This window comes from Desarmillaria tabescens, assembly GCF_030435595.1.
Source record: "Desarmillaria tabescens strain CCBAS 213 chromosome Unknown EV420scaffold_22, whole genome shotgun sequence".
NCBI classification, from domain to species: Eukaryota; Fungi; Basidiomycota; class Agaricomycetes; order Agaricales; family Physalacriaceae; genus Desarmillaria; species Desarmillaria tabescens.
This window is the reverse complement of record NW_026848321.1, coordinates 214,847-227,956: the sequence shown is the minus strand read 5'-3', so window position 1 is coordinate 227,956 and position 13,110 is coordinate 214,847. Positions and strand designations below refer to the sequence as shown.

The window sequence follows — 13,110 nt, the reverse complement described above, 5'->3', positions numbered from 1 at the left end:
ATTTTGGGCCACCAGTAGTCTCTCAAGACTAATTCTTTGGTCTTTTTGACGCCCAGGTGTCCTGCAGAGACGTGGTCGTGGTGATGGGAGATGAGTTCTCCCCGTAGAGTGTGGTCGCGAGGGACGTAGATATGTCCATCGTAAAACAGAAGGTGGTCCTTTTCAATGACCCCCTTTTCGTGGTTGAGGCTTGATGCAATTCCCCGGTCCCATCATTGGTGATCGCTTGTTGCCCTCCGTATTTTGCCATGAATCTCTTCCTCTGTTGGCATTATTAAGGCAGCGGAAGAATTCTGGCTTTAGAAGGACAATATCATCGTTGTCCTTCTTGCCCTGGTCGTGGTCGGCTCGCCGACTCAAAAGGTCGGCCTTCCTGTTGGCTGCTCCTGGTTTGTGGTTGAGTGTGAAGTGGTATTCCGCTAGTTCAGTAACCCACCGCGCTTGTCTGCGGTTGAGTTTCTGTGGTTTGCGGAAGTATTGCAGGTTTGAGTGATCCGTCCAGATCTCAAAATCTTGACGGGCACCCATAAGATAATGTCGCCACTCTTCTAAGGCGATCATTATTGCCAGTAGTTCCTTGTCGTAAATCTCGTAATTCCGTTTCGTCGCGGAAAGGGATTTTGACAGGAACGCAATCGGGCGCCATTTTCCTTCCTGTTCCTGTGATAGGACAGCCCCGATTGCCCCTTCGCTGGAGTCTGCCTCCATGCAAAACTTGTTGTAGTCATTTGGCATCGCCAAAACGACTCCTGTTGCGAATTGGTGTTTGAGTTCCTCAAACGCCTCTTGTTGTTCCTTCCCCCATGTCCAAGGGTTCTTTCCTGTGAGTTTCGTCATTGGTTTGACAATTGCGCTATAGTGCCAGATAAATCGCTGGTAGAAGTTGGTGAATCCTAAGAAGGATTGCAGTTCCTGTTTCTTGGAGGGTGCGGGCCATTCCATAATACCAGCGATTTTTATCAGGTCCATTTTAATGGATCCTTCACTGATAATGACCCCAAGATACTCTGTCTCGAGTACCTCGAATTCGCACTTTTCCGCTTTCAAGAACAATTTGTTCTTGCGCAGAATCCTCAGGACTTCTCGCACGATTCTTTGGTGTTTGGCCTTGTCTTTGGTGAAGATGAGGATGTCATCCAAATAAATGGTGACCTTCCCTTGAGCAATGAGATCTTTAAAGATATCATTCATCATCCACTGGAACGTGGCCAGTGAATTGGTCAACCCAAAGAACATAACCAGGGGCTCATAGAGCCCTCGGTTAGTGCGAAATGTGGCTTTGAACTCGTCCCCCCTCTTGATTCGAACATTGTTGTATCCCCAACGGACGTCTAACTTAGTGAAATACCTCACATCCTTTAGCTTATCCATAAGGTCGGAGATAAGTGGTAGAGGGTAGCGATTTTTGATGGTTATTTCATTAAGTTTGCGGTAGTCTTGTACTGGCTGCAATTTTCCATCTTTCTTCTTAACAAAGAAGAAGGGAGACGCCATCGGGGATTTGGAGGGTCGAATTCGGCCGGTAGCCAGGTTTTCATCGAGGAATTTATCCAGTTCCTCCTGCTCTTTTGGATTCAACAGATATATCTTGCAGTCCAGGCTGGCGTTGGCATTGGGGATTAGCTCAATGGCATGATCTCAAGGTTTGCAAGGGGGAAGCTCATCGAAGTTCTCCTTAGCGAAGACATCAATGAAGTCCCGATAAGGTTCGGGGACGATTTCCTTGAACGATTTTATCTTCTTCCCCTCGTTGGCCCTGGCTGCTAGGTCATTGGCTTTATGCCCCACCGCTCACATGTGAAAGGCTTCTTCGAAGTCTATGATGAGGATGGTGTCTCCATCCTCGACTTCGGTTCCCCATTGTTGCTCTGGATCATCGTCGGGGAGACGGAACAGTATCTTGCGGCAATCACAGCAGTGCTAGGGTGACCGAACCTGTATTCCAGTCGATGAGCGGGTTATGCCTCTGTAGCCAGTCGTGTCCTAGGAATATAGGCGTTGTTCCAAGGTCGACGACTGCTAGTTCAATGCATTTGCTGTGGTCCCCAATCTTAAGTCGGACCTCAGCGAATTCGGTGATATCGCCACCTTTATTGCGAGTGCCATCCGCGTTGTAGACCGGAGTGGGGTGAGCCGCTTTATGCGTGGTAATACCACGATCACGGGTCCACTGCTGGTCGATAGCGCTTCTGGTACAGCCACTGTCGATCAGGGCCTTCACGGAGTGATGGGCCATAGTATCAAAGGTTTCCAATTGTAGGGTGATCGTGATATTTTGCCCCTTCGCTCCTCGGACATATTGGGGTGGTTTGGTAAGCTGGTCCATGTGTTCCAGCTTTCGGTATTCGTCCAGATAGGACTCTCCAACTTGGTTCTCCAAGTCAGCTACCAGTGGCTCATCCACTTCTGCCTGTCGTCGGGGGTGGACCCACTGTTTGAGAAGTGATATCTTCTCTCCTGGGGTCTTGGCGAGTCGCATAGCTCGCCGAGTCCAGGCAGCTCCGAAGGGCTTCAGCCATTGGGAGCCTTGAGAGTACTCCACTGATGTTGGCGATACCGGGGTCTTCCTCTCGTCGTTGCAGTTCATAGGCAGCAAAGGCCCTGCCCCTATGGTTGTGCGACCAGTCCACTCCCTTTCACCTCAGCGCAGACACCCGCTCGGGTTAGTTGGGAGGACTTTACTGGATTTTGGAGTTCCGTAAACTCTTTAAATAACTAGGATCGTCGCCGCCATTAGTGCCATCCTTAAGGGGGAGACGTACCTGAAATGGGGAGTCTCTCTCCCCTGTGCGGCCCGCTTGATCCTTGTGGGCGATTGAGCTTTTTCGGCCGGTGTCCTCTAGGGTAGAGGTGGCCGTTCCTCGGTTGTCCCTTTCACTTGGTTCCACGTATGGTGCTGGGTTGTCTCCAAAGGCTTTATAACAGTCTGCCATCGGGTCCGCTGGGCTCCGCCGGCCCTCGGCTTCATCCCTAGGCTCGCCTGGACTCCCCGACCTCACCATCACCGAAGTGGTCTGTCGTCGGGGAACCTTGATGTGCGAAGAAGATGCCAGTTCACCATCATCTGGATCCACTGTCGCTATATGTGACTTTCCCGGGAGTTGGACCACATAGTCCTTGTTTTGACCTCCCGTATGGCGGACGTCGCCCGCAGGGAACAACAACGTCGCACCCCCAAGGTTCCAGCCTTGGTTGCCTGTCAAACCGGTAGACTCCTCTGCGTCGTACATGCGCCCCAAAGGGGTATTTGCAGTGGCTTGGACACAGCAGGTACCGTCAGCACTAGGACTTGGCTGATGGGGTTCATTGCTAGTTAAAGCAGCGGAAATCCCATGTACGCTGTTGAAGGGCGAGTTCGAGGGTCCCCCTCCTGCTTTTATGCAAGTGTCGGACGGAGGGGACAGGCGCGAATAGCCCCATCGGTCCTGGGCTTCGTTCCTGGTCATGCCTGGACTCTTGATCTGTTGATCGAGAACTCGTTCCGGGTTCTTGATCGAACGATCGAGAGTTGCTTCCGGATCCTCGATTGATTGATCGAGTTCCGGCCCGCACTGGTACGGCCTCGAGCTGCTAGTCGGGTCCGACTCTTTCGTGCCCGACCCTCGGGGTTCATTGCCCGGCGGGCGGTGGTAATCCCCTGATACACCGTTATTGTTTTGCGATTCCTTCCTAGTACGAGACGAATGCAATATATTGTTACAAGTATCTACAGATACAACATAAGCGTGAATATTCGTGTCATAAGGCGTACCATGATAAACCCCAGCCGACGAAGTAGAATCGCAAAGTCCTACGCCGGCGTCTCTTTTATCTCCTCAATCTCTGTTGAGCTAGCGAGGTCTTCTTCCTCGATCTCTGCTAGAACGGCCTGGAGACGGGTTGCAAAAGTCGATGGCTTTTTCTTGGGGAACTTTAGCCATTTTGACTTGTCGGGCGGGCACTTATTGTCCCACCCCTGGTGTTCGGTGTGTCCGCACCGGAAACATCGCTTTTCTCTTTTGAGACGATCGATGTCCATAGGTTCACCTTCACCGCCGTAGGTGAATCCAGTGGCATCCCTTCTGCCCTTCGAGCCACTCGAAGAGCCCCCCGCTGTTCCGGGCTTGGAACCAGCGGTCCCGCTGGGATACTTCCCACCTTGAGCGAGATGAACTCGATAGTTCTCGTCCATTTGTAGGACCCTGCACCTCCACTCCCAGTAGGTGGTAGGCCGCATATTGTCTCCGCCCATAATGATCTCCTTGACCCTGGGCCGGATTGCGAGGGCGACAACTTCCTCCATTTCCGTGTCGTTGTCGAAGTGTTCTGCTTCCACGGCCAACTGTTCGAATCTTTCAAAGAATTCGACGGCTGTTTTAAACTGCGTTTGTTGCAGTTTTTTCCATTGCATCCATTTGATTTGAACCTCTGCTACCTCTCGGAAACGTGTTCAGATGTTTTCCTGGAAGATCTCCCAAGAGGGAAGGCGATGTCTTCCACTGTGTGGGTCCTTGTAGTGTCGTTGCTGATGGACCCACCAGGTCATCGCTTCCCCACCCAGTCGGTGGCCTGCGAAGACTACTCGACTTGGGCCATACCCATATGCTTTGTTAAGTGCGAAGTATTGGGAAAAGACCTCGAAGTAGTATTCGCAGTGACTGAAGAAGCAGTCCAGGTCGCTGGCCTTTCCATAGAATTTGTCGGGGACCTCTATCAACGTCGGCTTTACGTTTCCCCAGGGGTTAGGTTGTCCATCAGGGATGACCCACCCATTTGGCAGATCGGGTGGTAAAGGGGGATGGGCCGATCGCGGTAGTGACCTGAGATTTTGATCACTACGCGGCGACGGTGGTTGAGCTGGAGGCTGAGGTGGTATGGGTGGAGGTCCTCCTCCACCTCCTCCTCCTGATCCTCCTGGGCCACTGCCACCTCCGCCAGGAGCCGTGGGCGCTGGTCCACCTGCTTTTCCTGTCGGCGCTGACTGGGAGGTTTCTCCAGCCATGCTTCGGGCATGGAAGGTTCCTCCTCCTGCTTCCAGCCCCAAGGTGCTGGAAGGTACCCAGGTAACGTCCGGAATGGGGTTTTCTGGGCCTACGATGCTCAAGTCAGGGAATGACTCTTCTCTGTAGCGCCTCCCTGGCCCTACAGGCTGGTCGGGGTGTATCTTGTTCCAATCAATAGCGGCATGATACCACGTTTCGGTACGCAGTATCTTGTCTTCTAGTGCGGAACCTAATTCTGCAGCGTTGTATGCTCATCCTTGGTTAGACGTGGTCCAATTTTCATTGTACCATAGTCGTCTGCTGGTCCATTCTAACATTTGCTGCCATGTTAGATCATATATTTGTCGGTCCGTGGGCTCCTGTGCTTGAGCCCTGGACGAACTTGGGTGGGTCATTGGAAGGGCTTCTACTGGGAGAGGGCTCATCCTCCTGGAGCCATTGTTCGATGACCATCCCTGCTCTGGTCCAGGGATCTGACCTGTTGTCGTGATCGGGTGGGAAACCGATGACTTGGTATCTGGAGAATATTGTATATCCTGCATCCCAGTCATCGTTCCACTGCCATACGCCCCAGAAGTATCGGCAGTACTCATCCCAGATCTCCAGGGCATCTTCACATCTCCAGATCCAGGGCCATAGCCCTCGGGGAGGGAGGAAGCCTCCATCATATCCGTCGGGTAAGAACCCTCCTTCCGGTGCGAGGAAGGGTTCGAGTTCGATGGGGAATTTTGCTCCCTCGTACTCGACCGTGGCCAAGGCTCTGAGGCGGCGGCAGATGGAACAGTTGCAGTAGGGGTAAGGATGGGGAATGGTCTGGTTAAGCTCACTCGGGACTCGGTTCGGGAGGATGATAGGGTCCGGAAAGGGTTGGTCTCCGGCAAACCAGTCAAGGAGCCTATCTCCTTCTGGGGTGTCTCCTGGAAAGATAACCCACTGGCCCCTGCCAATCGGGGATCCCTGGTGGGTGTAGTACTCTGGGAGCTCTTCATTGTTACTGTCGGAGTACTCGGTGAATACGACACTGCCGGGTCCGTCTCCGGCGGCGTCGTTGGTGGAAGTCTCTGAGATGTGGGCAAAGCGAGGCTCTGCAAACTCTCTAAGGTCGGCGATGGTGAAGAGGGTTGGGGGAACGACTTCGGAGTCGGGTCGGGGGGAAGGCCAAATGAAGTCCGACTCATGGACGGACTCGTCATCCCACCAGGAAGGGGGTCCTTCCACTCGGTAGGTTCCATCGGGGGTGTAGGACGCAAAAGAGGTTGGAGCGTCATACCACTCTGGCTCAGGAGATTCATCTCTTCGATGTCCTCCTGCGTCAGATACTCCCCGTATTTCCCCTCGTTCCCGGGCAGGGAGGAACGGGTTTTCGCCCTCTTCGAAGGTGGTTCTTCGCCTGGTTCGTCCATGGACGATTCGGTTGAATGCGTCGACATAGAACCCGCTTGTTCCCCTTCGATAGAGACGCTCTCCGTTGTCATCAAACCCTGGGACGGCCGCTGATAACTCTGAGGAGATTGCTGATCCCCAGGAGTCATTGTCGTCGCCCCAGGTCGTGGCATCCCAGGACCCGTCCATATTGGTCCAGTACTCGGTGGTAAACCTCAGGTCGACTTGGTCCTCTCCGTCGTCTGGAGGGATTCCGAGTCGTCCGAGCTCTTCTTCCCGAAGGGATTCTTCACCTTCACCGTCTCGGTGATCCTCTCTCTGAAGCTCGAGCGGGGGGGGTTGCTCTTCTCCGTTGGGTAAGGGGTGTCGAAGCACGTTTCGCTCCCCCCTTGGCCGTGGTGTGAGGGACCGGAGTCGGACGGTGCTTGTTGTTCGTGAGGTTCCTGTTGATGAGCCATTGAGCCCGTGTACTCTCCCTCTTCCGGGGGTCGGTGCTCTGTGGCGGTGGGTTGGTCGGAGGATATGAAGAACTGCAACTGCAGTTACTAGTGTTAAGATACTGAAGGTACTTCCGAAGATAATGGCGGTGCGGTCTGAGGGGGTGAGTGGCATAAAGTTCATTGTACCACAACGAATGTTTATGATCTCGGGGGACGGTGGGTGCCATTTTAAATAACGGGCTGAAGGATTTCCTTTCTTTGGAAGTATAACAGTGACTGCCTTGAAATGGTACAGTTACCGTTAACAACGGTAAGGGTAGTAAGGGCAAGCTTCGGCTAATTGTTAAGCACTAACTCGAACCTTCACCAAGGCTAATCTCTATCCTGTCACTCGCGTTCGGTGATTCAGTGTTAGAGAGGCATTGGTAGATTGCGAGAAGTTAGGCGTCACTTATAGCGAAAGCAAGGAGCTTGTAAGAGTTAGGAGTGTATAACCTTAGCCGAAGCTGGGGTCTAAGGCCACAGCATAGGCTAGCTTAAATACATGTTAGACTCGTACTAAGAATAGTATCTACAAGGGCGCGTGCAGCGAGAAGTGCGTTGTTCAACGAATGAGGAGCGAGGTCACTAAAAGAAGTGTACTCCCGACGAATGAGAGTAAAGAGCACATATCACCTGCATCTGCGCGGGACTCCATCTGAATAGGCTGCATCCCATAGACCGCCCTCGACTGGCGGTCGACTCTCGTCCAACCACTAAGAAGCATGATGCCATCAAGGGAAGCGTGATGGCGCATGCGGGTCACTGGTCATCTGGGAGGCGGCAGCATGAACTGGGGTGATGGCAGCCGGGTAATTGGATGGAGAGTGTGCCAGCGGAATATCATGGGTCTGGGAGATAAGATAGGTAGGTCCGGGGTTCCGAGAGATAAGGATAAGATAAGATAAGGGAAATAGGGGTAAAACCGTAATATTAATGGGGCCTTGAAGGTCTACTTCCATTTCAAATCGTCCTGCCAGAGGTGGCAGTGATAGGATCATTGCTATACATGGCACAAGGGACATGACCCGATTTAGCACACCCAGTCCAGGAGTTAGGACAATATGCGTCGAATCCAGGTCCAGAGCATTGGACAGCACTGAAACGTGTCCTCAGATACCTTGCCAGAACCTGAAATTTGAAACTTGTGTTCTGCAGAAATGAGGAAACCGAAGTAATCAGTGTCAGATACTCTGATGCAAGCTATGCATCAAATCGAGATGATTTGAAATCAGTCTCAGGGTACACATACCTTATTGGAGGTGCAGCATTTGCATGGAGCTCGAAAAAACAAAGCACTGTTGCACTGTCTTCAACAGAAGCAGAGTATACAGCACTTGCACATGCAACAAGGGAAGCCATATGGAACAGGAACCTGTTGGCTGAGCTAGGATGTCCACAAGAAGATCCTACCTTGATTTTTGAGGACAATCAATCAGCCATCGCCATCGCTCATGACCCTCAGTACCATGCGAGATCAAAGCACTTTGATGTTCAAAATCATTTTGTGCAGGAAAAAATCGAAAATGACATAATAGAATTATTCTATTGCCCAATGGACAAGATGGTGGCAGACATTATGACAAAAGCACTGCCCCGCCAGAAGCACGAGAAGTTCGTACAGGAACTAGGGCTGTTGCCGTCTTGAGGGGGAGTGTTGTGACCGACCTACAGGTTGTGATATAGTGATGGGCATGCCGTGTCTCGGCAATCTGGCAACATCCGGAATATTCGAGCATCATTGCTCTTGCTAAATGTTTCTCCCCTCATACTCTTACTTACTGGAACCTTTGAGTAGATATAAATATAAGTAAAGTAGTAGAACTTTCTAGATACATTGTGTAGTATATAAGGCTGAAGTTTTGGCCTAGTAGAATTAATTATTCCTTCATACTCAACCACTACTAAGGTAGTAGACTGAGAGACAGGTTTACCACTGCATATTTCACTCATCCTCACAATAAAGTCTTGAGTTACAGCCTTGTAGCGCTTATTCTGTGGAGGTCGATGATTGCTGCTGTACATGGAAATCTATTTTTAAACATTTTTCATTGAACCGATCATCGGTTGTCGACATCACATAGATACCTTTTCTTTGGTTCAGTCTAGCATCGTGCTCTGCAAGGACTGACGTGGTTTATATACGGAGAAAGGAAACCTTAAAAGGTTTTGCATTCGGACCGGACTTTTGACCCTGATTTTAACTGCTGTAAAATGAGATGTAATGTTAATCCCATTTCAAAGGGGGAATGTTTTACCTATCATTTTATTGATGGGGAAAGAGCGTACTAAAACGAAACTTTCATTAGTGTCTTGTTTTTCCCTTGTTATATTGTACCCACGGTTGCAATGTTGATCCCTTTGATGGGGGACTCACTGCATGACACAATTCTTCCCCTCATTTAGTTTGTGGCCATCTTCTCACTTCTGCTCGTAGATTTTCGGGGTCTCTTCATTCATCACCAGATCATGCTTCATCATCCATTTTTATTACGACTCAATTGGTCCATCCCCGTCAGACGCTTCAAGTTTCATATGTTTCATCCGCCCATTTGGTCACTGATTCCTTTCGAGAAATCATGAGTGGTTCTCTGCTTGGTACAAGGCTGCGTTTTGGAATCGTGGGTTGAATTAAGGATAGCACTCTTTTAGCATTTCCAGTTCTGTCAGCCAGAAGGTGTGGTGTCAAGACAGCTGCTTGCGCCATCTCTAGGTTCCTCCTGTACAATATTTTGTAAATCCCGCGGAATCCTGGTGGCACATAACCATGCCTGGAAACGCTGAACAATACCTTTCGTGCGGCTTTCTGCAAAACTCGCATAGCTTCACTAATGGCGTCCTGATTCCTGGCCCAGGAGCTGGCCGTAGGGCATCGCAGGGTCACCAGGTGGATAGTAGATAGTATTGTATGTGTGTAGTGATTGATGAATTAGCTTGTCTATGAGTCTTGACAGATCTCTTTCCTGGAACGATTGCCGGAGAATACGGGTAGCGACCCTCAAGTCTACTACAAATCAATTATTCCCGAGCAATACGTGTCGCTCTGAAGGGGCACAAATCAGTTGTGTCGCACGTGGCATCGGCAAATTGACGGACCTGTGGTGGTGGTACTCCGGAGTTAAAATGCTATACATTGCAACGTGCTCACAGCAAAAATGTCCTTTGAATGTCATATCGCTCCTTCATTAAGTCACCATGGCAATGGCATACAGCGCTTACTTTCTTCACTAGTAGATTATCCTCGCGTTTCCATCTTCTGTCAGCTTTACTTCCCACTTTCCGCCGCCTTCTTGAGGGCATCAAGCCTGCTTCCCAAATTCTTGGCATCGTTCGAAGCACATGGTGTGTGCACACAACCAGAGCGAGGTATCATTATAGGCTGGTTTCGCGGGTATGGCAGACATCATCAGTACATACTTTAGCTACCGAGTGAAATCAGAGTCCGGCCACATTTTCAGTATCTCGTTGGACCGCCTGCACACCCTTCGATACACCACCGACGGAATTAATAATGATTCTGCCATTTCGGGCGTGCGACGGCTTCGAAATTGGCGGTACATCGTTGACGCCACTGTTCCTGTGTAATCTCAAATCAACGCTGAACTAATGTCATATCGTCGAGCAGATGTACGCAATCGGGGGGCTTGGTATACATCAGCTTATCCGTCGCGCGCTCAATACTGACGCAGATGTCCACACACCTTTGCCCGATCCAGTCTAATTTCCTGTCGCTCAAGATTTGCCCGTCCAGTCAGATGTTGTGCTCGGGTGCACTTCTGCATCTCTTATCACCGTGCGCCCTTTTATCGCCGACGATGTCCCAAGGATAAAAGATGTTTGTTGAAGCACCCCTGATGCACCTGAAACTCAGTGCCAAGGTAATGACCAATGACGTCTTTCTTTGGCTAGGAGGGACCAGAGATTTGGTCCCTCAGCGCTCAGCTATGCAGTATAAACTCGCATCCACATCGATGTTTGGGTTAGGGTACGTGAGCAATATCATTGAATGGTCGCAATGTCGGGTAGCAAAACCTTGGGGCAGTCGTTTTGGACAGGCTCTACTGATTTGAAAACGATAGTTACGCAAGATGAAAGAGGCTCTGCCAGGAGGGCTGGAATGCTCGGTATAGTAGATGAGAGGCGTCGGAGAGATTTATTTTCCGTTCTATGACACGATGATTTTGAGATCGAAATCATACTAAGTCCCAACACGGACCAGTCGGATGGAACAAATGTACTGTTGATCGGTTGTCAGTTTATACAAGTTTCCGTTTCTTTTCCCTTCACATCCTGACGATGTAGCCATCAGACAGGTAAGGTCTTAATGCGCGTATCGCAGGCTAGGTTGCGGGATAAGGACTAATAAGGACTGACTGCCCTGATGAAATTGGCAGTAGGATGGCCCCGTTGCCCCGTAAATGATACAATAGCGCAATGAAGGTCCTACGTTCACGAGGCGGGCATGACTGGGAGGGAGAGGGGAAGGAATAGGTTGGAAAAGAGCGCCTCGTATGAGGGAAAAGAGTGGCCTGTTACGACGACGAAGGATACTGTTCTAGTCGCATCGTTGTACGCTTTAGTACCAGCTCCATGACTGTGAAGTAGAGCACGGAATTAGTAGCATTCGAAGTGAATCATTCTAAATGTCGAAGTGCTGGGGATTGGTGATGTAATCATTTGTACATCTCTCGCGCCGCCATTAGACAAAACCACATTAGCCACCTGAGTGCTGTAGAGTGTAAAAGTTCCCCCTGCACCGATACTACGGAAATATCAGCATCACGCCCCAATTAAAAGAAATAACAGCACGTACATAGCCATCGATGAATCAGCTGGTATCAGCCCGTCTGTATGGCATGATAAGCCCAAGTTTGACGAGCCGACAAATATTGCAGCCTCCAGCTACGGTTTTCGTTATGAAACTTCCCCCTCTTTACCTACCACGGCGAACGGAGATGACTTTCCTTCATAGGAGCACTGAAAACAATCCATGAGCATGCCCCGTAGCTGTTGTGCAGCGTGAATCCAGGTACCGATCCAGTCTGAATCCTCAGTATCGGAAGTTTGTACCCGCAGGCCCACAGTATAGGTAGTGTCATGTCGAATTGCTCCAACCGTGATCGTTTCGGTTGACGAACCCCAGTATCCGATAATGAGGATGACTTTTTTTACGAGGTGGGGATCTTGCACTATGGATTACGATATATGAGAAAGTCGTTGTACGAGAATCGTCCTCGTCAATGATACGAAGGGATTCAATCTCGATGAGACACCAGAGCGAAGGGAGCGCCAACGGAGATACGGCGGGCCACGATTTAACGCCATATGATACTGTCCGCTTTATGACAAACGAGGTTCGCCGGCCAAGCAGACCATCCACCTTCCACATCGGCGTGGTGTGGTTGAGGAAATTCGAGGAAAATACTAGGGGTAGTAAGGATGATGATTTTGTGGCTGGACGCAGTTAATGACGGCATCACATATGTAGACAACAGTCACCTCAAGGATAACACCCCTCGGCGTTGATCAGCTCTCTGCGCATTGGCAGGTTCCGGAATGACCTCGTCGGTTCTGCTCGTTACCACCCTAACGCGGTATCAACAAGCAGGGCTTAAGGCCGTATTGGTCATTGCACATCGGGCAGTAATAACTAGGTTTCCATCAGTCCGCTTTGTCTCATCAGGATAACTTCACCATACCTTGATGCCCTCAAAGTCTCCGCGCTACACCACTTCAATCAATATCTCCTTGCCCAAGATACTCGGGATCTCGACTGGTATTCGACGATGCTTGCCGTTGCCCTGGCGCCCATTTCTTTTCACTAATCCTGCTCCGGTGAAGCTCATATCCAATCTCGTCGCTCCCACCGGCGTCTCGTATACGATCCATGAATGTGGTAACTGCGCGTATCGAAGAGCATCACGGCTTAGTCCAAAGTCACAAGACGGACGGTCCACTGTCCAGATTCCTGCTTGCTGCTGATAGCTATGAGCACGACACCACTGATGCCGGAACCAAAACATCCCGTACCTTTGATCAGCTCAATGTCCATTACTGCCTATGCCGACGCCAGTTAACTTGATGATGCACATGGTGGACTTAAGGGAAAGAATCGAAGGAGGGATGAAAGATATCATGAGGTAAGGAAGCCATCAAGAGAAATCTAGAAACAGATGGTAAATTTCTGGGCGAAACTTGAGACAAGACAGCACGGAATACCTCGTCACCGCCTCATTATATAGTCATTGTTACAAGGTGACCTCAGC

General features: G+C 50.4%; 1 protein-coding gene across 1 annotated transcript; it reads right to left on the bottom strand.

The window, feature by feature from the left end:
• Nucleotides 1–11,458: 11,458 nt before the first annotated feature.
• Nucleotides 11,459–12,896, bottom strand: EV420DRAFT_1480735 (uncharacterized protein; the record flags this gene model as incomplete). Its single annotated transcript, XM_060469699.1, has 6 exons — nt 11,459–11,606; nt 11,658–11,746; nt 11,786–12,033; nt 12,068–12,298; nt 12,606–12,744; nt 12,795–12,896. The coding sequence occupies 6 exons, from the start codon at nt 12,894–12,896 to the stop codon at nt 11,459–11,461; spliced, it is 957 nt and encodes a 318-aa protein (XP_060329576.1).
• Between the last annotated feature and the right edge of the window lie 214 nt (nt 12,897–13,110).